We start from the raw sequence: 27,649 nt of genomic DNA, 5'->3' as shown, positions 1-27,649 counted from the left end.
GTGATGTAGGTATCGATTTACTTCACTCAAAATAATATCAAATTGACCTCACTCTAATAACCAGAATGGCGGATACCCCTTTTTCGTTCAACGTACCCTTGGGGGATCGTCTGGAGCAGCTGGTCAACAGCGAGTACGGCGCGGACGTGTTCTTCAAGGTGGGTGAAGCCGGCGAGCCGATGTTTGCGCACAAAATAATCATCACAACGGCCAGCGAGGTGTTCTACGCCCAACTGAACGGAAAATTTGAAGAGGCCACCAAGAACACCCGCACCGACCCGATCGCGGTCAAGGACATCAATCCGACGATCTTTCTGGAGATTTTACGCTTCATGTACTGCGAAAAGGTGAATTTGAACGGCGACAATCTCGTTGAGGTGAACTATGCCGCTAAGAAGTACCTGCTGTCCAAGTTGGTCGATATTTGCGACAAATTCATCCAGGACAAGATCAAGGAGGAAAATGTGCTGAAGATCTTCAACGACAACCGACGGTACGAGTTTGTCGACATCAACACCATCTGCCTCCGGGTGATTTGCGACAACCCGTTGGAGTGTTTCGATCAAAAGCAATTTCTTGCCCTGGAGATGGGCTCGCTGAAGTTGATAGTGGATAGCCCTGAAATGAACTGCCACGATGACCAGCTGGTTCTGGCATGCGAAAAATTGTTGAAGACAAACTCCAATCGTCAGCGAATTTCGAAGGAATTTTCGCAGGTTATGAAAGGACGAAACTGTCGAGAATTACATTGTCAAAAGTTGCATGATTTCTCCAAGTTCAGCTATTCAGATGCAGTTGTTACCGACATAACAATTGAGGTATCCAAGCCGTTCAACCTATACGGGTTTGGAGTCCTGATCGGAACTGAATCCACCGATATCCAGTCGCTCAAGCTGAACGTTGAAGTGAAGGTGGAATTTGATGATGAGTGGGAAAACTGCTTCTCGACAGTGGTGGTCGTTCCAGTAAAGCAAGAAGAAGTGTACGTTTACGAGGTGGTGTTCAAGAAGATCATTATGGAAGTGCACGGAATGTATCGGATTGTGGTCAAGATGGAAGAAGATGAAGAACCGCTGGAGGATATGTTCCATCTGAATTTATTTGAACCAGCTGGCACAGCTTGGAAGAATTGGATGGAGCTGTCCTATACCGACGAAGAGGATCAGAATTGCTTGTCGTATCTACTTGTTAACAAATAATAAGTTATTTAAATATTAAGAGTTTCGGATTTTTAAAATAATAAATGCTGTATTTGTAGCTTTAGGACTATTTTATTGGAAAAGTTAAAAAAGAGAAATTCATGGCACATTGGTGGCACTGTAAGTGGATACCGTAATCTGGGGTGAATCGGGACTACAGTCTGAATAGGGACAGCAGTTTTTAGAGCACTTAATGCTTTTAAATTTGGAAATGGATGTACACATTTTGTTGGTCTGAGTCTGTTCTATCCGAAACCAACCAGAAAAATCAAAATATTGTGCTCCAACATGGTTAAAACTGCTGTCCCAATTCGCCCCATGTGTCCCGATTGACCCCAGTTTACGGTAATTATTCTTTGAGTTTATTCTAGAAGTTGACGTAAAGAACTATTTTTTTTAAATCGTATAAATTCTTGAATCGTAACAGATTTAATCTGAAATCCCACTTATAGTATATTACCAGGGGATTGAACAAGAAATTGATCAAACAGATGCGGATGTCATTTTTTTAGCTTGTAAGTTATAATTTTTCTGGTCCTTACTGAAAAAAAATATCTTTGTTAAAATGGCAATGATTTATTGTAGGGAAAATATTAATTGTGTGCCAGAATCAAATAATAAAGATAGAGAATAAAGAAAACATAAAATTATAACACAGACAAAAAGATAACATCTATTTTCACGAAAGCACTGGAGAAATTGAAGACTTTACTGTGATGATTTTAGTGAATTGATATTTATAAGAAATTTTTGTATATTGAAGATTTAATCTGAAATTAATTTGAATAAAAAACGATAATGCTATATCCATTTGTCTGTGAGTAAATCTTTCAAGGTTGAGTAGCCAAAAGGTCGTCATAAAAGTTTCCATCATCACCCTAAATCGTGTTCCGTATCGCTATTCCTAACGCAAAAATCCTTGAGCTGTAGCGTTATGGTCCGTTTCCAAAAAATCCCGTACCCAACATTTCGTTTCGTTACATCTAAATAGTCGGACAAACTCCGGTCTGCACGTTGCCGACCGACATCTTTGGTGTGATTGGTTCCTGCTGATTGCGAATCACCACGTTGCGGATACAACCCTGGAAGGGTTCGCGCGCCGTCAAGCCACGAATCTGTGAAACAAGAGTGAGTTTGTAATACAAAGTTTCCCAAGCGTATCGAGACGTACCCTCTGCAGATGCGGATGTCCTCCGAGGAACAGCGGCCGCGTGGTGTCCGTCGATCCCGACCGAGCATCGCCAATCGCCGGGTTCGAGCTGACGTCGTTGACCTTGATCGTGATGACGTAGAACGACTTGATCGCCGTAATCGTGCGCCACTGGCCATCGCACAGGTTCTCGCTCGGATCAGGCACGTACATCGCGGTGAACGGCTCGTCTCCATTGTTGACCGTCAGGCTGATGTTTCCGTTCACCAACTCAAGCACGAAGAAGGCACGCTTGCCGTGGACAGACATCAACAGACCCGTCGGCGATCGTGGCTTGATGTCCATGCTCACGGTAAGTTCCGTGCCGACCTTGAACTTTTCGCGCAACTTCAAGAAGCCACCGCCCTTGCCGAAGAACACGCCACTCTCGATCTGCGACGAGCACGGAATTGTTTGGGTGATATTCGACGGAGGTCCGAGCGGTCTGTTGAACGCCTGGATGTCGTTGATGCATCCCACAAACTGATCGCGCTCCAAAATGTTCTTGTCGATCTTCAGATTGAGCGCCACATCTTCGTAGTGCTCCCCACCGGAAACTCCACCGACGAAGAACGGTGCCTGAACCTGCATGGTTCTGGTATTTCCAACGGATTCTCCATGCACTTCATCCTCGCTGTCGACCACAAGTTTACCCTTGTTGTGGTAGCGCGAGAAGAACACCGTGTGCCATTCGTTGTCGTCGTAACGACGTTCCGAGCTGATGTTTGCCGAGCCCGATCCACAGTTGAACGAGTGGAACACCTTGCCATCACGCAGGTACAGCGCGATAAAGTCGGTATGACGAGAGTCTGCCGCGTAGAACAGCACTCCCTCGGAGAACTCGGTCTTGAAGCTGAGCGAGAACTCGTACTGCTTCTTGATCTTTTGCGGAATTTCGCTAAACTCGATGTGACTGAACGGTCCCGTTCCGAAACGATAGCCCGCATCAAAGTCCACGTCCTGGTCGGGAACGATCGGTAGCCTGCAAGTGGGCTCTGGTTTCTCCGGTGGCGGTCTTGGACGTCTCGTTGTTGTCGTAGTGGTAGTCGTTGTAGTGGTCGTTGTTGGTCTCGTGTACGGCGGAAGTGTCGTAGAGTCTTCGCCCTCTTCTTCCTCATCCTCTCGAATAGGTGGAATAGGTCTAGGACGTTCCTCTTCTTCGCCCTCAATTTCGTTCTCGCGGTCTGGTTTAGCTTCCTCGGTGTCAACGCGAGAACCAGTGAACACAACCGGCTCGCTTCCACCGTCCGGATAGTACAGAGGAACATCGCCCGGCTTCACGGCGAAAATGTCCTTCGAACAGTGATCCAAAATGGCCGATTTCTTGTCCTTCAGATTAGCAAAGTTGACGTTCTGACCGTTCACGATCGCATCCCGGATGCATCCCCAGAAGTATGCCTGCGTGGGAATTGCATCCCGGTGCGGAACAAAGTTCTTCGGAAGTCCTCCGAAATAGATTTCACCGTCTTCAATGTACAACGGCGGCGGAGCCATGTCCGACACGAACATCTCGTCGTCAACGGACAGGCTCAAACGGTTATTCTCGTGAGTAGCGGTGACCAAATGCCATTCTTCGTCATCGTAGCGTTTACCACGCGATCGTAGCTGTTGCTTAGAGCTAGTCAGCACCAACACGCCATCCTCCAGAGTCAGTCCGAATGTTCCGCTTTGATCATTGTTCGAGGTGTAGAACAATATTCCGTTCTGCTGGGTAGTCCTGAACTTGACAATCACCTGCAATCCATTCGCCGAAGTAACTCCTGGTTGGCTGACATATCCAAACTGGTGCGGTGGGAACGACAATAGCGAAGAGAACTTCATCGGACAGCCCGGACGAACATCCAACGTCTTCTGGTTGATGCTCAAATCCACCTTCGTTCCCAAGATGTACACATCGTCAATACAGCCATCGAAGCCCTTGGTTGTCACATCTGTGTGGTTGATCTTGCCCGGATACCCACCGAAGAACATCGACTCAGATACCTTCAACGGCTCGGCTGCACTCGTAGTCTTCTGGTACACCGTATTTCCATCCACCGTCAACTTGCCAGTTCCTCCATCCCGCTCAGCGGAAACCGTATGCCAAACATCGTCATTGAACATGCCATCCGATCCGATCGTCACCACCTCACCATGCTGACCCAGCTTGAACTGGAACACGATCGCACCCTGCTTCATCTCAACCGAAATAAAGTGACGATTTCTTCCCGCATAGAACAGCAAACCATCCTGCGTGTCCTGCGTTGCCTTGAAGCGGAACTGGATCTGCGAACGATGCTTGAACGAGTGAGACTTGGCATCCACCATCACGTAACCATTTCCACCAAACCGGAATCCAGTCGTAGGCTTGTCCTCATCAAGCAGCTTGTCACGCTCCTGGCTTCCCGCCACATTTTCAGCCTTGACAAAGTTCCACAAACCAACGTGTTCTCCACCAACCTGCAAGTCCTGAATTTCTCCATCAAACTCGCCAGATTTCACATCAAGAGGCATGTTGTACTCGGCCGGATATCCTCCAACAAACAGTTTACTGTTCTGATCAACGTTGAACAACTGGTAACCGCCCGGAAGAGTTTGCTCCTTCGGATGATACATCTCGGTTCCGTTCTCCAGCTCCTCCCTAATGGTCAGCTTGACGTTGTTTCCATTTCGATCAATGATCGCCTGATACCACTTATCATCCGCAACGTACTTCGGATTGATCACCTTCTCTGGATCATTGCCCAAATCGATCGACAGCACCGGATATCCGTTCTCAATCTCCAGTGCCATGTAATCATCCAACGAACTCTTCTTAGCGTCTGGTTTCACCTCGTTACCCAGGTAGAACAGAAATCCTTCTGGTTTGTTGGTCTTGAAGTAAGCCGACACCGTAGAATTGGTGATCATTTGGTTCAGCGACTCTGGAGGCTTCACCTCCAGCGTCGTGTTCGGGTGGAACGTCATTCCAAACTTGATGCTGTTGGCGAGCGATCGTGCACTTGCGATTTGCTTCTTCAGCGATTCCAACCGATCTCCAATGTCACTAACGATCGAGTCGATCTTGTTCTGCTTCGCTTCCACATCGTCGACCAGTTCGGCCACCTTCGGAATCATTTTCTTGTACTGCTCAATTTGGTTGGACACCGACTGAATGTCCTTGTTTGTACGATCGATATCCTTGGGCAGCTGTTCGGACGAATACACACTCTTCGGCAAATCTGTGATGATCGGATCCAGAATCTTGATAGCGTTCTGCGCATCTCCTTGAGCTTCGACCGCTTGATCGCGAGCGGTTTCCCAGTTGTTCGTGTACGATTCCTCGGGAATACCATCGAGCGATTGGTTGATAAAGTACAACGCCTTGTCGCTTTCCTCGTTGCTCTTCTGGATTTGGTCGACGGTCGCCACCGTTTTGTTGATGTGAGGCTCAAGTTCAGTTTGCAACGACTGCAGTGACTTGACTGCATCGCTGAACAGCTCTCGAGAATCACTGTCGGATTCTCCCGCACGACGTTCGATTCCTTGCGTGAGCTCTGTAGCGTTCTGGGCTAGCTGGGCAGCCTTTTCAATGTTGTCGTTGGCTTCCTTCACTGTGTCCGCAATCTTGGAGTAAGCAGTCGCAGCCTTCAGTGCAGTTTCCGAGTTAGCCGTAATGTCTGAGTAATTTTCCGTCAGACGTTTAGCTTCCTCGTTGAGGTTAGCGGCATAATCTATGGAATCTTGAATCTTGGGCAGCAGTTCCTTGTATTCACGTTCATTATCAGGCAGTTCATTATCAACCTTGCTATTTAGCTGCTTCAACTCAGAGTTGATATTATCCAATTCAGTATGAGTCGTGAAAATATCCAAGCTGATCTTGGACGAATCCTCAATCAACTTCTTGGCATTCTCGATGTTATCCAGAGCTTCCTTCGAATGAGCGGAAACGGTATCGAACTTGGAATCCAAAGCGCCCTTGTTCTTGTTGTTCAGCTTGGCCGTAGTACGACTTTCTTCCTCAATTTTCAAACTCCAGTTGTAGAGATCTTCCAGCTTTACGTCAAACTCTCCGATGTTGTAGATCAGTTTGTTCAGCCGCTCTTGTTGATCTTGAATCGGTCGGGCGAAGTCTTCAACCTTGGCCAGCAACTCTGTCGCGTTATCAAGCTGAACATTCAGACTTCCCGGGGTGGCAGAGTACTGCTTGATAAGTTCCAGGTAGTTGACGGCTTCGGCGTGAGCCTGCTCAAGTTTATTGCTACCAGCAGATTTTCCCAGGTTCTCGGACAGTTTCTCAACCTCATGAATGGTATTAACAGTGTTGAGATTGGCAAATCTACAAGCATCCCGAATGCTCGATGCGTTCTTGAGCAGCTGTTCGCTTTCTTCCGGAAGGTTATTCTCATCCTGATACTGGATCTTGCGATCAAGCGCCTTTATTTCAGCTTCCAACTTTTCCAGCTCGTTTCTGGAGGGACTCAAGTTCACGCCTCGTGGGTCTAGTCGTCTCACGACTGGTTCCAGCTCATCGACCAAATCGTCAAAGTGCTTCAACTTTTGTGACGTGTAGTAATCGTCTGCGATGGTTTCAATATCGTGCAGAACCGGATCAATGGTGTCCTTTAGTTCATCCGTGACATCCAACAAAGCGTGATGACATCCGTCACACTCCTGACAGCCTTGATCCGGAATCAGAACCCATCTGTAGGGGCATGAATCACACTTTTCACCTACGACTCCCGACAAACATTCGCACTGTCCAGTTTGTGCATTACAGCCGTAACCTCTGGAGTAATCCGTATTACACGAGCACGGAACACAACCTTCCTCAGAATAGTTCCAGTAGCCAGGTTCACATCGATCGCACTGGCGTCCCGTGACTCCCGGTTTGCAAGCACACTTGCCTGTATGATCATCACACTGCGTACTGTTTGAGGCAATTCCACAATCGCACGGTGAACATCCTCGACCCGATTCAAATCCGTAATGGTCGTCCTCGCAACGATCGCACTTTTCACCAATCACGTTGGCGTAACAGTTACACGTTCCCACAAAGTTATCGCAGTGTTCCGTACCGACAGCGTCGCAAATACAGCTCTGGCAATCCTTCAGCTGAATAGCGTCACCGTAGAATCCGGGAGCGCACAGGTTACAGGCTCGACCGTACGTGTTGTTCAGACACATCAGACATTCGCCCGACACGGAATCGCACGATCCAGGCTCCTCGGGGTTGATGTTTCCAGAGCAGTCGCAAGGTTTACACACTTCGCCCTCGATCTCCGGCTGTCCAAAGAATCCTGGAGCACAGCTCTGACACTTTTCTCCGGTGTAACCAGGTTTGCACTCACAGTGGATCTCGTACCCATCTTCCGAAACGTCGCAAGAGGTTGCAAAGTTGTTCGAATCAATCGGTAGTGGACACGCGCAGATCATACAGTCATTCGGAGATCCACGAGTAGCGTTGCCGTAGTATCCTTCAATGCACTGATCGCAGTGATCGCCGGTCGTGTAGTGTTGACACGTATCACAGATTCCGGTGTTGCAATCGCAAGTTTCGGCATGACCGTTGCACTGGCACGGTACGCAGTAGCCTCCGTACGGTCCGTTCGGATCGCGGTAATAACCTGGAGCACAATCCTCACAGGAAAGGCCAGCGTAACCCGGTGGGCATGAGCAACGCTCAACTGACAGTTCCTCGTACATGTCGTAGTTTCCAGGATCATCATGTGCCATGGTAAGGCTAACGTCGGACACAACCGTGGACAGTCCGTTCTCCCAGTACGATGCGCGGACGTAGATCGCCTTCAAATCCCGTAAGATCATCATGAACTGCTCACGAGTTACCGATGCACCCGATGCGGTTTGGAAGTTGGTCTCAACCATTTCGACGCGTCCATTGAATACGGTGTTGGAAGCTGGCTGCTCAATGCTTTGATGCGTGATCACCATGTTCTTGCCCTCCAGGATTACATCGGGACCGATCAGGGCGCTTCCGAAGAGTCCGTGTGTGTAGTAGATCTTGTAAGTTAAGAACCCACCGTAAGCTGTGATGTGACTGTTGAGATCCAACAGGTAGTCAATCATTCCAAAGTACGACAAACCGGACAGCAACTCCTCGTTGTCAACGTCACTCAGCGCAACTTCAGCGGACGTCTCGTTGATAAGAACATCGCCTTCCACAACCCATGGAGAGATCACAGGCTTTCCGCCGGACAGCTTGATCGTGTTCAGCGTAACATCTTTCATCATTGAAACGTTGAACGGTCTCAGGAATGCCGTCTCACAAACTGACGTGTGTCCGAAGCAGAAGCACTTGGTACAACCCTCCGGGTTCGTTGCCTGCAAGTTGTACGTTCCGTCAACGCACTGACTACACTCGCGACCCTGCACGTTCTTCTTGCAGAAGCACGTCTCATCCTGCTGATCGCAAATTTCAAACGTCGTTCCTCGGATGTCACACTTGCAAGGTTCGCAGTACGGGAAGTTGAAGAATCCAAACTGGCACCGATCGCAGCTACGTCCCACAACGTTGGACTTGCACTCACAGACTCCGTTGTCCAGATCACACTGCAGGTTGTTGTTGGCCACCCCGAGCGGGTTGCAGTTACACTCTTCGCAACCGATGATCTGATCGTATCCGAACGTGTACGGCATACACTTGTCGCACTTCTCACCCGTTACACGATCCGGACAGATACACTCGCCGGTATCCTTCTGGCACAGCGCGGTCGATGGACAATCGCATGGTTTGCAATCCGGGAATCCGTAGTATCCGGTCTTGCACGCTTCGCACTGACGACCGATGATGTGTGGCTTGCACTGGCACTGACCACCAAACTGTTCACACTCGAAACTGGTCGATCCGTAGTAATCGCAGTTGCAAGGCAGTGCTCCACTGTTGTAGTCCGCAGTCAGCGAGAACACGGCGTCCTTGCAGAACTCGCTGGCATTCAGTTGGATGTGGAAGTGATCTTGGCCGCACTTTTGAATAAACTCCTTGGTTTGATCGAAGGTCTCTTCCTGGAGCAGATCATCGTGGAACTGATCAGCTGGTACTAGCAGTATGTAGTCCAACCAAACACCCTTGGTGGCACCGCTCAGGAACGTGATGTCGAACGCATCCTCAATGTCAAACCAGATGTAACCGTTGTCTTGCTTGAGGACTTCGCGACATCCCGAGTTCGCTGGACAATGTCTAAGGGGTAAACGGCCGTCGTAGTTTTGGCGATCGGACTCAATCCTGTACTGAATGTTGAACAGTGGATGGTTCGGCTGGTAGAACTTAACGATAACCACGTAACGATCCGGATGTGGGACCTTCGCCTTGATGTTCAACGACGGCTCATCCTTGTCAAGGTAGATCAGCTTGGTAGCGTTGTCGAATATCTCGCTTGGGATCGTCTCCGCAACGCGATCTTCGTTGTCCGTTTCGAACTCGATCTTCTTGGAGTCCGGAGCAGTTCGGTAGCTTGTTAGGACACACTTTCCCTTCTGCATCACGCACACCGGACTCGGGCTGATGTAGTCGATGGACCACTCCTCGTACGGGATCGCCGTGATGGACTTGATCGCAACGGCACCGGTCGGTTCCTGGCTCGATACGGTGATTGGTTTGCGGTTGTTCGGGTCGATGTAGAAGACCTTTTCGCGGGACTCTTTGTCTATGACGGGTTGGCGACAAACTGTGGTGTACGTGCAAGGGTACGCTGTGACGGTGCCGTCTTGCTCGCTGTCTCCGATTTGGTTAATTTGAAGGACCGAAATTTCCGGGTAGTTGCGGTTGGTGATGTAGTCTACGACGAGGACGTAACGACCCGGTCTGGGCACATCCAGAACGTAGTTTAGCTCGGATTGATCGACGGTCAGCAGGGGTAGACTTTCCTCCTTAATCACGTCCAGATGTTCGTAGTCTCGGAAGAACTCCTCGGGTCGCGATGCTTCGTGGTCTTCGATGATTTGCGCTTCCATATGGGGGTGGAACTCGATGATGTTCGGGTACTTGTAGTGACGGCACAGGCCAAGATCGGTGATCTCGCAAGGGTTTTCGATCTTCTTGGTCAAGATGGGAGCTTCGTAGTACGCGGCAGGAAGAAGCACAAAGTAATCCAGAAATACGTTCTTGTCGGTCTTGGTACTGATGGTGTATCGGCCTGGATCAAGGACGACGGGGGAAGGAATCTCACCCTTCGAACCAGATACCGTTACAAACTCGGGTTTGTCATTGGGCTTCAACAGCACCTTAGCTTTCTGTTCAAGCTCGGTTGGATTGTCCGGAGTGATGAGAATCTGCGCGATCACGTTTTCTTGGGTGGGATTCTTGTAGCGGATCACAAACCGATACACTGAGGACTTCATAACGCTAACTTCGTTGATGACTTCGTTCTGAAGAGCCGAGAATACGGCGTAACCTCGCTTGCTGAACTCTGGGAAGACATCTTCGTGGAACTGGTAGCGAACCTGAGCTCCCGAGGGAGTATAGCCGTCTTCGTATTCAAACTGGAATTGGTACAGCGTTGGGAAGTAGTGCGTTGTCAGAGGGTACGTACAGGTTCTTCCCGTAACTCTGGGATGACATCTGCATTGACCTGTTTCCTTGTTGCACACATTGTCAGCAGATCCTCCGATGTCACAACCGCAGTCCTTACAGCCGAACAAGCTGGCACCGAACAGATCAAACGTGCCGTCCTTACACTCCGAACACTGGCGACCCGTTACGGAAGGTTTGCACGCGCACTGACCCGACTTGGTATCGCAAGTGTCCAAGGCACCGATCGTGCCGTCTATGAAACACTCACAGTCTTCACAACCATGAGGATTGCTAGCGTTCAGGTTCCAATACAGAGGTCTACACTTGTCGCAGATTCTTCCCTGAACCCGTTCCTTGCACTGACAAAGCTCTCCCGCCGGTACGGAACCACATCCAGCAAACTTGGCAATTACTCCCGCCGGGTCACAGTTACACTCCTCGCACGCCGGGAAGTTGTAGAACCCTTCCTTGCACTGGTTGCACGTCTTGCCATCAAAGTTGTACGCACACTGGCACTGACCCTCGGTATTACAGGACAACCCGATCGATCCGTGGGTATCGCAGTTACACGGTAGGCACTCCGGATATTGGTAGTAACCTGGCATACACATGGTACACTGGCGGCCGGAGAAGTTCGACAAACAGGCACACTTTCCAGTTACGTCGCAAACCGTCGACACGGAACCCGCTCCGGAACAGTTGCACGGCACGCACTCCGGGTAGTTGTAGTAGCCAGCGATACACTGGTCACACCGGGGACCTCCATAACCTTCGCGGCACAAGCACTTGCCGTTTCCTTTGTCGCACACCTCGTCCAACGTTCCCCGAACATCGCAGTTGCAGTCTGAAGGAAGAAGCGGTTCTTAGTCGTTGGTCATTGGGGTGATCCGAGCTAATACTTACAGGTACACGTAGGGTAGTTGAAGAACCCGTCTTTACACTTGTCGCAGTGCTGCCCGGCAAAGTTGGGCTTGCACTGGCACTGCCCAGACTCGTAGCTGCACACGTGGCTCACCGAGCCGATCTCGTTACAACCGCAAGCTGAAAACAACAGATCTTCAAGTAGGATCAACTCTAAACCCACAATCCCCCAATAGAATACTAACGTTCACACTCCGGGAAGTCGTAGTACCCCTCGGCGCACTGCCGACAGTGCGCACCGCCAAAGTTGGGCTTGCACGGGCACTCGCCGTTGACCGCTTCGCAGTGGTAGCCGATCGTACCGTTCAGGTTGCACTCGCACGGTCGACAATTCGGGTAGCCAAAGTGTCCGTACGAGCAGGAGTCGCAGTTCGGTGGGTTGAACTCCGATCGGCACTCGCAACGGCCCGTTTCCTCCTCGCAGTTGCCCGTCGAGTAGAAGTGATCGCAGTTGCAGGCTGAAAGTGTTGCAAAGACCTTAGAGATATTCAACGATTCAGCGGGTTAAAAAGCTACTCACGTTGGCAGACGTCGCGATCGCTCCACACCTTGCCGTACGGCCGGTAGAACGTGCTCTTGCACTTGTTGCAGTTGATGCCCTCGGTGTTGTCCTGGCAGTTCTGGCAGATGCCGCCGCCTTCGTAGTTACCGTGGATGTCCAGCGAGAGGCGCTTCTCGTCGATCTCCTCCGAGTAGACGCACTCGTTCGAGTGGCCGTGGCAGTTGCAGGCTGTGGGGAGTTATTGGTTGATAAATTGAGATTGATAAGTAGATATTTTGTTTGTTTGTTTATTAAGTATCAACAGGCCACCAATGACCCCAATGATACTGTGACTATGTTACACAATAATATGTTACACAATAATATTAAAGTTCTGTTGCCTCAACTGATAGAAAAACGTCATCACAACAACAGTACACCAAACTGAGTGAATTTCGGAAGATCGGCAATAAAGTTGGTACTCCAAACTGTCCTGGGAGATCAGATATTGAAGCTCTGTTGAGTCAACCGAAAGAATAACGATTTCCCAACGACTGCTTCGAATTGGTAGAGCTTCAGTACACCAAATTGAGTGAATTGCTGAAGATCCGCAATACAATTGGTACTCCAAACTGTCCTGGAGCTCAGATATTGAAGTTCTGTTGAGTCAGTTTCGAATTTGTAAAGCTTCAGTACACCAAACTGAGTGAATTTCTGAAGATCGACACTAAAATTGGTACTCCAATCTGTCCTGGAGATCAGATATTGATGTTCTGTTGAGTCAACCGAAAGAATTACGATGTCCCATCGACTGTTTCGAATTGGTAGAGCTTCAGTACACCAAACTGAGTGATTTGCTGAAGATTGGCAATAAAAGTGGTATTCCAAACTGTCCTGGAGATCAGATATTGAAGTTCTGTTGAGTCAACCGAAAGAATTACGATGTCCCATCGACAGTTTCGAATTTGTAAAGCTTCAGTTCACCAAACTGAGTGAATTGCTGAAGATCGGCAATAAAATTGGTACTCCAAACTGTCATGGAGATCAGATTTTGAAGTTCTGTTGAGTCAACCGAAAGAATTACGATGTCCCAACTACTGTTTCGAATTGGTAGAGCTTCAGTACACCAAACTGAGTGATTTGCTGAAGATTGGCAATAAAAGTGGTATTCCAAACTGTCCTGGAGATCAGATATTGAAGTTCTGTTGAGTCAACCGAAAGAAATACGATGTCCCAACGACTGTTTCGAATTGGTAGAGCTTCAGTACACCAAACTGAACGATTTGCTGAAGATTGGCAATAAAATTGGTAGTCCAAACTGTCTTGGAGATCCAACTGATCAACCGAGACAAATATGATGCTCTAACAAAAATGTAAGACTTCATAGTCCTACACAAAACTCCAAAGACATATTTCAAGGTTCAATATCTTACGTTCACACGAAAACGGGCGCGCGTTCGTATTCTGACGCCACTTCTTCTGCTCGAAGCCCTGGCAACACTCGTTACACTGAATTCCGCAGGTATTGTGCTGACACTGGCAGGCCAGGATGCGGGTCGGCGATCGCGGGTCCAGCACGTTACAGGTGTTGGCGTGACCGTTACACATGCACCGTCCTCCGATGGAGATATCCTTGATCGAGTAGAAGTACTGTGAAGGGAGAAGGTCATTTAGTTGAGTTGTACGCGCGATCGAGGTTTTTCTGAACTCACTCTTCGGGTAACCGTCGGATCCTGTCGGGCCACCGACATCAGATGTCCAAGCAAGTTCTTGGTGCGTAGCAGACGAATCCTGACGTTAGTAGCGCGAGTCCACTCCTGCAGCGTTGTCGAGTTGAAGTAGTTGTTCGCCGAGGGACGGTTGTTCAGCAGCATAACTGGGATCTACAACAACAAAATAGCCGCGATCGTCAGTACTAGCCCAAGATTCCCAACCCCCCCGATCGTACTCACCTCACCACCTTCGAGCGGGACAATTTTCGAGTACTCGGTCGTGCAGATCACGTCGTCGTCGTTCATGATCGGGCGCAGGCTCTGGCGGCCGAAGAAGGTCTCGCAGTCGGCGGGCGAGTCCGAAAAGTGCTGCCACGGTTGCCACGACTCGCCGTAATCGATGGACTTCTCCAGCGTCCACAGGCCGGGCCGGGGCGAGTTGCCCATCCGGATGAACAGATAGGCCACGTGGAATTCCTGTGGATAGAGTAGGTGGAAGAAGCGAAGAAAGGTCATTATCAAGCAGTTTAATTGCCACTGAAGTACTGCTGATGCTGGCAGATCAAGTTGCAAATTTTGCACTGGCTAGTTAAACCAGTGGACGGCGGAACTGGCACTATGGAAGCAATATCGCGGTGCGCTATGCTGATGGAGCGTTTTAATTGGAAGTGCAATCAGCGAAACGAACTGAGCGCGGCGAGGATAAGTCTGGCTAAGCTTTACTGCACTGCACTGATGGTCGTTAAAAGGGGAAGTATGTTTCCGGGAATGAGGTCAGAAATTTTAAAAATACTTCTTGGAAGAAAAACATCCCTGAAAAAATATTTTTGAAAAGCTGAGAAAGTTTCCTACAATTTTTCCTCGGAGACTTTAAAAATCGGGCAATTAGCAATAATCATAGTTCAGACCTAAATATTTATTTATTTTTTTATTTTATTTTTTCAAAATGTTTATTGAATACATCAGAAAATGTCACAAAAGCATCATTTTTTAACATTGAAAATCAGAGAGATATCGTCTGGTGAAAATTACAGGCTATTTAGGTAACACTTAGAAAAACTCATTTTCATCGATGCGAATTCTTTGTGATCTCAGAAACTAACAGCACGATTTTTTAAATCTAAGTTTTTCAAAAATATTTTTTTCAGAGTGTGCTTTTCTTTCAAGAAGTATTTTTCAAATGTAGAAAAACAAAAAGAAATTCAAAAATTCACTCTTAAAAGTAGCTATAACTTGAAAACGGTACATTTTATAAAAGAAAATGGTAAAGGGCATTTCGATTGCAAATTTGATTTTGCGATTTTTTTTTTCAAAAAGTCATAGCTCCTAAACCAGATTTTGCACCATCACGTCCTTTGTAGAAATCAAAATTTGGGAATTTAACTTTTTGCAATAAAATTTAAATAAAAACCTACAACTTTGCCGAAGACAACAAATCGATCAAAAAATCCCTTCTCAAGATAAAGAATTTCATACATTTACTTAAAGGAAACCGGGGTGACAATGAATTTCTATTAATTTTTCAAATATTATTCAACCGGTAAGACTTTTCTCAACATTCATATGTTAAAACACGTTTTTTCAAATAGTTTTTTTTTCAATGGTTCATTCAAAAATATTTGCGTTGAAAATTGTTATTCTAAGAACCGGGGTGACTTTGATAGTCAATGTTTTCTTACAAAATTTAGCATGAAAGTGTGCAAATTGAAATGATTTATTTCATTTGAAAACAAATCGAAATTATATGTTTGTTTAACTAAGTTTATTGACTTTAAAAAATATTATATAAATTTGAGGTTAGGTATTTTAAAAACTTTCAAATTTAATTGTTATTCATAAATTTTTTTTTTTTTTATAAAAAAATATCATAATTTGTTGACACCAAAACAAATTTTGCTGCGTTTTTCAAGCTGTTCCATTGAAAATGCCTTTAAATCAAAAGATATTTTTGAATTCTGTTTTTAAACTTGTTATTAAGGACTAATACAAACTTTTCATAGAGTAAAATTATCCAAAGAATCCGATGCTGCCGTCCGTTTTCTGGTTCGAACTAATTTTCAGTGAGAAAAACAATACACTATGAGATAGAGGTGGGCAAAAAAAGAGCGATCCGCTCAAAGAGCCGGTTCACTAAAAAGAGCGAACGAACCGTGGCTCAGAAAAAAAGAACCGCGGTTCTTTTTAAACTTTCAACCGTTTCAAGATGGCATGATATATGTTATAATATAATTTACATAATTTCCAAAAATAATACTTTTAAATTTGTTTTTGAGAATTGAAAATGCAATTTCATATATTTCAAGGCTAATAAAAATTTATTTCAAAAGTAAATGATTGTCTAAACAAAATGAAAAAAAAATCATTGTACAACTGATTGTACACTAAAGTATTACCAGAATACGAATTTGAGCATTTCAAATTGCATAATTTGTAAAATATTACCAAAAATCTACTGAATAGTCTAGAGATCTTTGAAAAAAATAAACCCTTTTGCCTGTTTAAACTTAAGCGTTTATAGACTTTATCGATTAAATCCGAATGTAGAAAAGAGTTCACAGAACATTTTCTTCAAATAAAACATCAGCATTAGTTCAATTCAAGAGACCACCAAGACTTATGGTTTCCAAGGGCATCTTCTCATTTTCAGTTTTAATTTGTTTTATCAAATAATTTATAAAAGTCCAATGTGAATTAACTTATAAAATCACACGATTCTTAAAAAAAAACCCTTTTTATCCAAACTTTGAAAAAGAGCGATAGAGCCGTTCAAAAGAGCGGTTCTTTTTAATGAGCGAAGGAAAATGAGCGGCCCCTAAAAAAGAGCGGTTTTGCCCACCTCTATTGTATAGTATTGAAATAATACGATTTATCAATGTTTTAATAATGATAGTTTAATAACTTTTCAAACTTTTCCAAATATTTTGAAAACTGAAAACTACCAAGGTTGCTATGTCACTGCAAAGAAACAATATTGCAAGGCTATGAGGTTTGATATTTTATTTTTAATGAATTCGATTTATCAGTAGGTAATTGGAAAGTTACGAGTATAAAAGAATAAAGTTTTTTAGAAAATCGTTAAAAAAAAGAAGGGCGGTGCCAAAGCAAGAAGGTTTAATCGGCACCAAACTTGGGATTTATGTGTACTATCGATAGATGAACGTTTCCTTCAAGTTTGGTCCAAATCGGTGAAAGCGAGTTCAAAAGTGTACCCTGTTGACCTGGAATGACCCATATATATGAATATATATGAAGATGCAACACGAATGCAAAAAAAAAAATATACAAAAAATGCTACGAGGTGGAGAGAGGATTTAAAATCCTCAAAAAATTGTTACCACATTTTAGATGGCGCCTAATTTACATTGCAGTTTGTTTTTACAGAATGTTTCCTATTTGACTCGTTCCTAAAATTCATCACAACAAAAGGCTTTTGTGGAATTGAGAAGACTCAAGGTTTGATTCCACGCAAATTTTGTTTGAATATTTTTTCTACATTTTTTTCAGTTTTCAACTGAAATCGAGTGATAACTAGCTCAATAAGAAATGAGCAAGCAAGTTTCTATCAACAGTTTTACAAAATAAGTTGTTTAAATAGTGAAAATCAGCAAATTGGATGGAGTTAGGAGCGAGTGCTCAACCTGCCAAACATACGAGAATTTCCCCTAGATACTTCAAAACCTCACAAAATTATAAATATGAAATCTGATTCTATAAATATGAATGTTGAATTAAATATAAATAAATATTGAATGTTTTTTCAAAGATCTGGTAAAAAAAATAATTTAAGAAAATAAGGAATTGCTCATTTTTGAAACAAAAGTTGTGGTCAAAAATTCGATTAAATAGTTATATACTTTATTGGAGTAAGTTGATTAAAACCAATGATGATGAGTTTTGCAAAACTTATAATAAATGTATAAATGCTTGAAAACCATTAAGATACAAAAAAAACCTAAATCTATCGAACGCCCAAACCTACCTGTCCAAAGTCGATCGTCAGGTTGACCTCGTTGTACTTCATGCCGCGGGACAGTGGCGGACTCTGCCACCAGTTTTCCGTTCCGTCGGTGGCATACTCGGCCGGGTGGCTCTTGTCCGTGTAGCCAGGTTTGCAGATGTCACAAACCTAGGGAAGAAAGGAAAATTTACGGTTAGAAACATCGAATTTCGAAATGTGTGTCCGAAGGCTCCAAAGTGATAACGTTATCAACGCACTCATGCTGCTGCGTGAACTATGCTCGTTTCCGGTCAACAGTCGTTAATGAAGCTGCGATAAGGAGCGTTAAGTCTACCCAGTGAGACTACTTTGGAGCGGTACTAAACTTACAGTTTACTGAAGTTGTAACGATTTTAGGTCATTTATTTGATTTAAAAAGGCTATGAAAGGAAATAACTAACCTGTCCCTGGATGACCTCGTACTTGTTCTGGTGATCATTCTCGGTGTTGGCTCCGACCAGCTTGCAGTACAGTTCGTCCCCGTCGGTGCCCACTCCACAGGTGGCGGATGCGGTAATCTTGCGACCCTCGGCCAGATTAAAGTACGGCGGGGTCAGTTCCGACCGGACCATAGTTACTGCGGACAGCAGCAACAGGGTCGCGGTCGTCGTCGCGGATGGCACTTTGCCGGTGCCACCCATGGTTTTGGGTCGTTGGAACACGATGGCGGAGGCTGCGCGCCTTGCACGAGGGATCTTAGTGGAGATCTGGTCACCAAAAATGATTTTGGTTAATGATTTTATTGAAATATGAACGATCGTAGAAAAAGTCGAGTTTGGGCAAAGGATAACTTAAAAATCACGCATTTTTGGGTTTCTTAAACATTTTAAAAGATTTCTTCCTAGGGGCATCTTCAGCTAAATACGGCGTATTTTAATTCTAACAAAAACTAAAAAAAAACCCCAAGGTTCTATCAACTGTCTATAAAATGCAGCGAATATCATCATTCTTCCCCTACTTTAGCAATCGTCATTCTCATATTTAAATTTTCAATCGATTACGCAATCTCCAATGATCTCACACAAAACATACAGCACAAACAGAAACACACACACAAACAAACTCATTTGCCCAACGCCTTCCGTCCGTAAAACCGCGTGCACACTCTGGCCAAACACATCTTCTGTTTACTTTATCACAGTCGCCGAGTCCGAGTTTTCGAACGAACCGTCCACATGTTCCTCTACACAGTTCGACATGTGCTGCAAAGACCATCATCGCCGTTCGAAAATCCAGCAAACCGGTTGGACGAAAGTTTAGACGAGCATAAAATTCTAAATTTACACACTCTCATATGTTGAGACACACAAACACACAGATACGGCCATCATCGGGAATCTTTCCCAGAAATCCACCGACAAATGGCCACAGAGAAAAAAAAGATTAATAATACCCTTCCTCATCTGTCCGCCTTTTTGCTTTGGTTGGCTTCTATACACAAGTTTTTAACTCCTCCAAACATACTAAACATGTTACAACTTTCAGGTTTTGCTTCACACCGGTTCACGGCAGGGTGGCCACTGGTTCTTGAATTTGGAAAAAAAAACTCTGATTTCATTTTTTGATATTGAACGTAGAGCGACTAAATTTTCAAAATAACTTTATTCCTTGCAGTTTTTCTCATCTTTTCCGGGTTAATGACGTTATTTCGTGCAACTTTTGCTCCAGGAAAACTTGAATCCTTTTATTTAATGGTTTTCTTAAATCATTTTTGTACTTATCTTGTTTAGTTTTGGTTATTTCATAGTAATTTTTTCTCGATTTTTCATCATTTTTTTGTGTTCTCAAATTTTTTCATTATATTTATTATTTGCGTATTTTTCACATGGGTAATTCTCTACCAACTCACACGAAATCGGGAAAAGTTGCCCCGACCCCTCTTCGATTTGCGTGAAACTTTGTCCTAAGGGGTAACTTTTGTCCCTGATCAGGAATCCGAGGTCTGTTTTTTGATATTTCGTTACGGAGGGGCGGTACGACCCCTTCCATTTTTGAACATGCGAAAAAAGAGGTGTTTTTCAATAATTTGCAGCCTGAAACGGTGATGAGATAGAAATTTGGTGTCAAAGAGACTTTTATGTAAAATTAGACGCCCGATTTGATAGTGTACTCAGAATTCCGAAAAAACGTATTTTTCATCGAAAAAAACAATAAAAAAGTTTTAAAAATTCTCCCATTTTCCGTTACTCGACTGTAAAAATTTTTGGAACATGTCATTTTATGGGAAATTTAATGTACTTTTCGAATCTACATTGACCCAGAAGGGTCATTTTTTCATTTAGAACAAAATTTTTCATTTTAAAATTTCGTGTTTTTTCTAACTTTGCAGGGTTACTTTTTAGAGTGTAACAATGTTCTACAAAGTTGTAGAGCAGACAATTACAAAAATTTTGATATATAGACATAAGGGGTTTGCTTATAAACATCACGAGTTATCGCGATTTTACGAAAAAAAGTTTTGAAAAAGTTGGTCGTCATCGATCATGGACGTCCATGGTCACCCGCGACAGACACGGACGACGAAACAAAGAGAAACGCAAAAAGTAACTTTTTCAAAACTTTTTTTTTTTTAAATCGCGATAACTCGTGATGTTTATAAGCAAACCCCTTATGTCTATATATCAAAATTTTTGTAATTGTCTGCTCTACAACTTTGTAGAACATTGTTACACTCTAAAAAGTAACCCTGCAAAGTTAGAAAAAACACGAAATTTTAAAATGAAAAATTTTGTTCTAAATGAAAAAATGACCCTTCTGGGTCAATGTAGATTCGAAAAGTACATTAAATTTCCCATAAAATGACATGTTCCAAAAATTTTTACAGTCGAGTAACGGAAAATGGGAGAATTTTTAAAACTTTTTTAGTGTTTTTTTCAATAAAAAATACGTTTTTTCGGAATTCTGAGTACGCCATCAAATTGAGCGTCTAATTTTACATAAAAGTCCCTTTGACACCAAATTTCTATCTCATCACCGTTTCTGGCTGTAAATTATTGAAAAACACCTCTTTTTTCGCATGTTCAAAAATGGAAGGGGTCGTACCGTCCCTCCGCCACGAGATATCAAAAAACGGACCTCGGATTCGTGATCAGGGACAAAAGTTACCCCTTAGGACAAAGTTTCACGCAAATCAAAGAGGGGTCGGGGCAACTGCTGTGTGAGTTGGCGGAGAATTAACCACATAAACGAAACTATTGGCACTACGCCCCCCGGGGCATGGCCTTCCTCTAACGTGGGATTTCTGCTCCAGCGCCTCTGACGAGACAGGAGAAACCGGGACCGACGTTTTACTTCACCATCCGATAGAAGCTCAGTGGATAAGGCGGGAATCGAACCCGCGTCTCATAGCATCATCGGGATCGGCAGCCGAAGCCGCTACCCCTGCGCCACGAGAACCACATATCTTGATGTTTAATTATACCATCAACTTGTAAATTTTGTTCGAACATAGTCTAAAACAATAAAATAAATCACATGATATTTCCAATTCGAAATGATCAATTATTAAATTGCTCTTCACTGTATTCAAACTTTAATTTTTGAATCCACAACAGTAGCAAATGTCAAAGTAAAAGTGCATAGCAAATTTAGATTATATTTTTAAAAGATATTGTTCAGTTCAATGTTATATGAAATGTAGGTGATCAATTGCAAACTTCCAGCAAAAAAAGGTGTGATTGTAACTAAAATCTCTGTTAAAATTAGTTAAATACCTTTACAGTTTTATTTAAGTAAGATACAACGTGAACAAATTCTAAAAAAAAGATTTTTTATTATCAATAAATTTTATTTCAAATCTTGTTAAAGTTACAAAAACTGTAAAATGGAATTCAAATGGATTTTTTTAAACACTCAAATTTCCCTTTTGCTGAAAGCCATTCTCACAGACAAATTTTAGTCAAGTAATTTTACTTATTTTACTTGGGTTAAATAGGGAAACAGCATGTAATTTCATCGTGCTCCTAATGTTGACATATCAGCGCTTCAATTACAGCTCTTAAAAAAGTTTTCAACTGTAATCGAGTGATGAATTGCTCAGTGGAAAGTGAGCAAGCAAGATTTAATCGATAGTTTTGCAAAACAAGGTGTTTCTATAGGCATAATCATCAAATTGGATGGAATTTGGATCGAGACCTGCCAAACTTTCCCTAAAGTGAAAAAAAATCATTGTAAATTGCATCTGGGAGTGCATCTTCTTTAAAAAAAATAATTTTACCGCTAAAAATGTGTAAATTTACTACTATTCTAGTGTTTTGTCACTTGCATAGCCATAATTGAGGTAATATTACATCATAAAAGAGGTAATATTACACCTTTCAAATTTAAAAAATTTGTTACTGTGTATGTCATTTAAGATATGCTACGATTTGAGATATTTTTGCATAATGTATTAATTCTTAAAATTTTAAAATCTCAGTGAAGTGAAAATAGCTGAATGGTAAATTCAGCTGATGAAAATTCTTTCAATTTTTTTTTTTTTTTTTTTTTTATTCTTTATTATAGAGTTTTTCAGCCGGAGGCTGATTCGACTCTTTTTCTTTCAAATTTCTTTAAATTGAATTAAAGGAAATTTTGTATCATATATTTTGTGTGCTATTTTTACAATAATTTTGCTGTCAACAATTATTATAAAATAATACATTTTAGCATTTACTTAAATCATTTTTAAGAATTCCGTGAAATTGCCAAGAAATTCAAATGTTCTGCAATTGGATCCTTTTATTATTCTTAAATTTGTAATAGTATTGTTTGCAACGATAAAGCTTATTTTGCTGAGACCCTTTGTACAACCGCAACGGATTCAAACTGAATTTTTAATTATTATTATTTTTAAGGATGCCGTGAAATTGCCTAAAAATTCAAATGTTCTGCATTTTTAATCGTGTATTTTACCGTTTTATTTAAAAATTGGCATAAGGCTGTAAATTATCTCTGGTACTTATTTTGTTTAAATTGAAAAAAAATTAAAAAATCTAAAAAAACTCAAAGCACTTGCAAAATTATGCGAAACAAGTAAAACCACCAAACGTAATTATTTTGGCTAAGTTTGAGAATAATCGCCAAATTGTAGTTTTTGTTTGGTTAAAATTTGGAGATCTTTTAATAAAATGTTTAACCCGAAAAATAACTTGATTTGCAAAAGCAATGTTACTTAGGAGAACAACATGTTGAAAGATTGAGTTATGTTAGAGTAAATAGACCAAACAAATTTTGTATGACAAATATTAAATATATCTCGATTTTTTAATTAACATCATTGTGGATATTTATGTATCAGGCTTGAAAAATTTCAATTTTAAGAAATGTTTAAATATTTGTTAGTGTCATCAAGGGTGACATTGGGTCGGGGGAGTGAGATCGAGTCTTACAAAATTTGTGTGACCCAATCTAACCCCCCAGACCCACTCACTCACTTACTCCTGATGACAATAAGTATACAGCAATACCCCACGAAAACAGCATGATTCGAAAAAAAAGTTCTCCGATCGGGCTCAAAATTTTTCTGGGGGATCCTTGGCCGAAATAATTAGACCCGTATTTTTTTGTTTGGCCATTAGGGTGACCTACGCCGTGTTAGGGTGGTCCGAAAAATGGCAATTTTCGTCGATTTTCGCAAAAACCACTTTTTCAAAATCATATCTCCGCGCCATATCATCCGATTTTAGCTGTCCTAGACGCAAAGAAAGGTGATTAGTTTGGCTATTTGGGAAAAATAGTAAGAAGTTTCGAAAATCTAGCTTAACATTTGAAAAGGTCATATGAAAACTTAAAATGCTGTTTTGAAGGTCTCGGGACCAAAGAGCCTATGTATGAAAATATTTTTATCGGATTCCTCGGAAAATTTCACATAACATATCAAAAAATGGTGAAGTTATGTTTTCGATACTCTGAGATACGATTTTTTGAAAATAAAAACTGTGTTTTTCGACGCGCCACGCGCAAAAATTGGAAAATGACGAAAACGGGGAAAAATCGACTTTTTTTCACTAAAACTGCGATAACTTTCAAATTTCAGCGATGACCTATAGATGTTATGGTACCAAAAGTTGCGTCTTTTAATTACGAAAATTTTAGTATCCTAACATGTATAGGTCATCGCTGAAATTTTAAAGTTATCGTAGTTTTAGTGAAAAAAGTCGATTTTTTCCCGTTTTCGTCATTTTCCAATTTTTGCGCGTGGCGCGTCGAAAAACACAGTTTTTATTTTCAAAAAATCGTATCTCAGAGTATCAAAACATAACTTCACCATTTTTTGATATGTTATGTGAAATTTTCCGAGGAATCCGATAAAATATTTTCAGACATAGGCTCTTTGGTCCCGAGACCTTCAAAACAGCATTTTAAGTTTTCATATGACCTTTTCAAATGTTAAGCTAGATTTTCGAAACTTCTTACTATTTTTCCCAAATAGCCAAACTAATCACCTTTCTTTTGCGTCTAGGACAGCTAAAATCGGATGATATGGCGCGGAGATATGATTTTTTGAAAAAAGTGGTTTTTGCGAAAATCGACGAAAATTGCCATTTTTCGGACCACCCTAACACGGCGTAGGTCACCCTAATGGCCAAACAAAAAAATACGGGTCTAATTATTTCGGCCAAGGATCCCCCAGAAAAATTTTGAGCCCGATCGGAGAACTTTTTTTTCGAATCATCTGTTTTCGTGGGGAATTGCTGTATAAACATGTTTTAAAATAAATGCTTTACGCATTTTTCGTTAAAAGAACATAACATACAAATTTAAAAAAGAACAAATTTCATCACTCTTCCTTCTCTAAATTTTCTCGATAAATCCGGAAACAAAACTATTAATAATCTCAAAACATAATGTGAATAAAGTGTTTAAAATGTATCAGAAACCGATTATTTTTGTATTTTAAATCGAATTCGGATACTTTAAGGCTTTTCAAAAATCATGATTATACAAACTCAAATTGATGGCGAATTTCATATTGGTTACCATAACGTTTTAATAATTGCTTAGAAATTTTGTAAACATATCGCCATTATATAACTTAATTCATGAGTGAAACTGTTTGGACAAGAGATTCACAAAAGAAATTAAATGCTTTGTATTGTTTTTGATAATTTGAAATTGAATACAAGGCCGTTGCGAATGTGCCTTTTCAATCATTTTCAGCAGGTTTCACATTTATTAACAATGTTTTTTGATACATTTTCCAATGGTCGTTCTTAAATTTTTATTCAAACCAAGTCGCTTCTTGAGTCGTTTTTTTCATTTCATTATTCGTTTTATAATTCAATTAACTACAAAAATTGCACATTTGAAAACAAAGCTTTGCTTTGAATAAAAATCATATTTAAAAAAAATCTTCAAAAAAAATATAATAAAAGAATTATTTTGCAGCATACTTTTGAAATTCAAATGTGTCAATCAATTAGTCGTTTAGTATAAAAATGAAAATTACAACCCTTTAAATTAGTCTTCAATAAGCTTTGAATGAATCGTAGTTCCTAAAATATTACAGTTTAAAATCTGCTTTGTATTTTTTTCGGCCTTAATTAGATGCAAATATTTTTCAAAGTTTTTGTCCCTTGGCTTTGACCAGGGTCGAGGGGGGGGGGGCAAAACAATATAAATATTGAAATAATAAGCCATAGTTTCAGCATTTGCATGGAAAAAGTGTTTTAAAATGCATTTTACACTAGTTCAGTTGTTTTGCAATCATTTTAGCGAAAAAAAAAACTTAAAAATCTAAAATTTCCAAAAAATTTTAGGATTTTGAAATCAACCCAAACATGCTAAAAATGATTCTAAACGAAGGGAATCGCATTTAAAATTGATTTCAGCTGCTTGTACTTAAATTTCCATTTAAATTTTGAAGTTTTTATTATTTTTATTTGTTTTGCCCCCTGATTTTTCGGGCCAACTTTGAAGGGGGGAGGGGGGGGCAAAAACTTAAATAAAATTTATACCAGCCTTAGTAACTGATTTTAAACTTCAAGATTTGCAATATATTTTTAAATTGCAGAAATTTAAGAATAACGTAAGAAAAGTAGCCACCCTGCCCATTACGCCCGGTCAATGGATTTTGTGCAACATAAAAAACAGGAAAAAAAAGATTAAAAATACGACACCGCCGACGACGACGACCTACGACTGAATGCATCTTCATCGGCTTTCCTCATTCTCACTTGCTTCGTCCAGATCTCATCATCATTCAGCAGCGGCAGCAGCACCACAACCAACATCGTCATCGTCTTCTTTCACTGCACTTCCCTGCATGCTCAAACTCAAATTAACCGAATGTGGTGGATGCACTTTTCAACCGAGACACCGACCACACTAATTTCATGCTTCTTTTTTATGACTTTATGCCTTCGGGCAACTGTCTGGCTGCCGATCTTCCTGCCCTGGTCATCAGGACTCTCGATGTTCGTTGATGAGCTCATCGACGCAAAAACTCGAACTTCTGCATCCAGACTCTTCATTGCACAACGACAAGTTCTTCCAACGCTCCCTGAAGTTGAGCAAGCACTCCTTCTAATGAGGTTTTCTTCTTGTTGGTGTGACTTAAGCCAACCCAAGTTACACCCAAAACGTGATTAGCATATTTGAAATCTTCGCCCAAACGACAAAAACTCACGATCTTCGCCTCTTTCTTTCTAGCAGCTCCGCACAAAACTCGTATTACCTCCTCTTCCTCGCAGCATTAATTATCGCCAAGTCTCAAAAAGTTTAATACTCCTGCCCCTCCAAAGCCAACCCGCTTATCTGGCCCCAACCACTTGGGTTCATTTGAATATTTCCACACACACAAACACTTCTTCTATTTATTTTTCTAAGTCTTCTTCACTTTTCAAACCTTTTAACTTCACTTGTTTTCCCTTTGGGGAGCTTCCACTTTTCACGTCCGTTCGGGTCGATCTTCTGCGCGCAACTGAACTCAGCTCAGCTCATCCTCCTCTGGATCGAGGTTTGAAAATAGAACCTTTGCGCGGCGCCGGTTTCTCACAGGCGATCGATCGCAGAAGGCGTCGCGCGCGCCCGTCTCTCTCTCGCGCTCGTGAGCGGGCGTCCTTTTCGGGGAGAGGGAGAGTGCGCGCGCGCTGTTTTGGAAATGTGAGAGGAGCACGTGGTGGTTTGGTTGTTTATTGATTTCTAAAGTTTTATTTTAAAAACTGTTAAAATAAATAATGCATGGTAAGTTTTTTTTTTTTTTTTAATTTCAAATTTTAATTTGATAAGAATTTGAACGGTGTGCGTCGCGGTCATCACGCAGGATTTTCGTTGCCGTTTCCGTCTTTGTTGTCCCCCCGATTGTGTGTGTATTTCGATCCGGGCGGTTTCGCGTTTTCGCATTTTAGTTGGTTTTATCTTTCCACAGCCGGCTGTCTAAGATTAAATCATTTATGCTCAACTCAACACCAAATAACCGGGAATAGTCTCATCCGCATACTCCGACTGATTGCCTTGAGAATGCATAATACATCACACCATTAAACAAAATTTATTGATTATTGGGTTATTGGGTCGCATCATCATCCTCTATGACCGAGCCACGTAGCCTAGTGGTAACGCTTCCGCCTCGTAAGCGGTAGATCGGGGTTCAAATCCCGGCTCGGACCAACACAACTGGTGATCTTTTCCCTTCTGGATTCGATTGCTTAGTAAAGGGAAGGTAGTGTATCGTCACAAAC

At 42.3% G+C, this 27,649-nt stretch overlaps 2 protein-coding genes across 2 annotated transcripts; one reads left to right on the top strand and one right to left on the bottom strand.

The window, feature by feature from the left end:
• The first annotated feature begins 65 nt into the window (after nt 1-65).
• Nucleotides 66-1,199, top strand: LOC6035491 (BTB/POZ domain-containing protein 6). The gene has a single exon (XM_038261195.1). The coding sequence runs from the start codon at nt 66-68 to the stop codon at nt 1,197-1,199; it is 1,134 nt and encodes a 377-aa protein (XP_038117123.1).
• Nucleotides 1,200-2,069: 870 nt separating this feature from the next.
• On the bottom strand, nt 2,070-26,894 carry LOC6035490 (laminin subunit alpha). The gene is made up of 11 exons (XM_038259229.1): nt 26,644-26,894; nt 18,389-18,694; nt 17,970-18,116; nt 14,231-14,467; nt 13,991-14,161; nt 13,712-13,928; nt 12,318-12,527; nt 11,983-12,255; nt 11,780-11,917; nt 2,371-11,720; nt 2,070-2,314 (listed from the first exon to the last, which is right to left on the bottom strand). Exons 2-11 carry the CDS (start codon nt 18,626-18,628, stop codon nt 2,183-2,185), a joined length of 11,115 nt encoding a protein of 3,704 aa, XP_038115157.1. The 5' UTR covers nt 18,629-18,694; nt 26,644-26,894; the 3' UTR covers nt 2,070-2,182.
• Between the last annotated feature and the right edge of the window lie 755 nt (nt 26,895-27,649).

The sequence above is a fragment of the Culex quinquefasciatus genome, chromosome 3, assembly GCF_015732765.1.
Source record: "Culex quinquefasciatus strain JHB chromosome 3, VPISU_Cqui_1.0_pri_paternal, whole genome shotgun sequence".
NCBI lineage: Eukaryota > Metazoa > Arthropoda > Insecta > Diptera > Culicidae > Culex > Culex quinquefasciatus.
The sequence above is the reverse complement of the archived record's forward strand: the minus strand, read 5'-3'. Positions and strand labels throughout refer to the sequence as shown.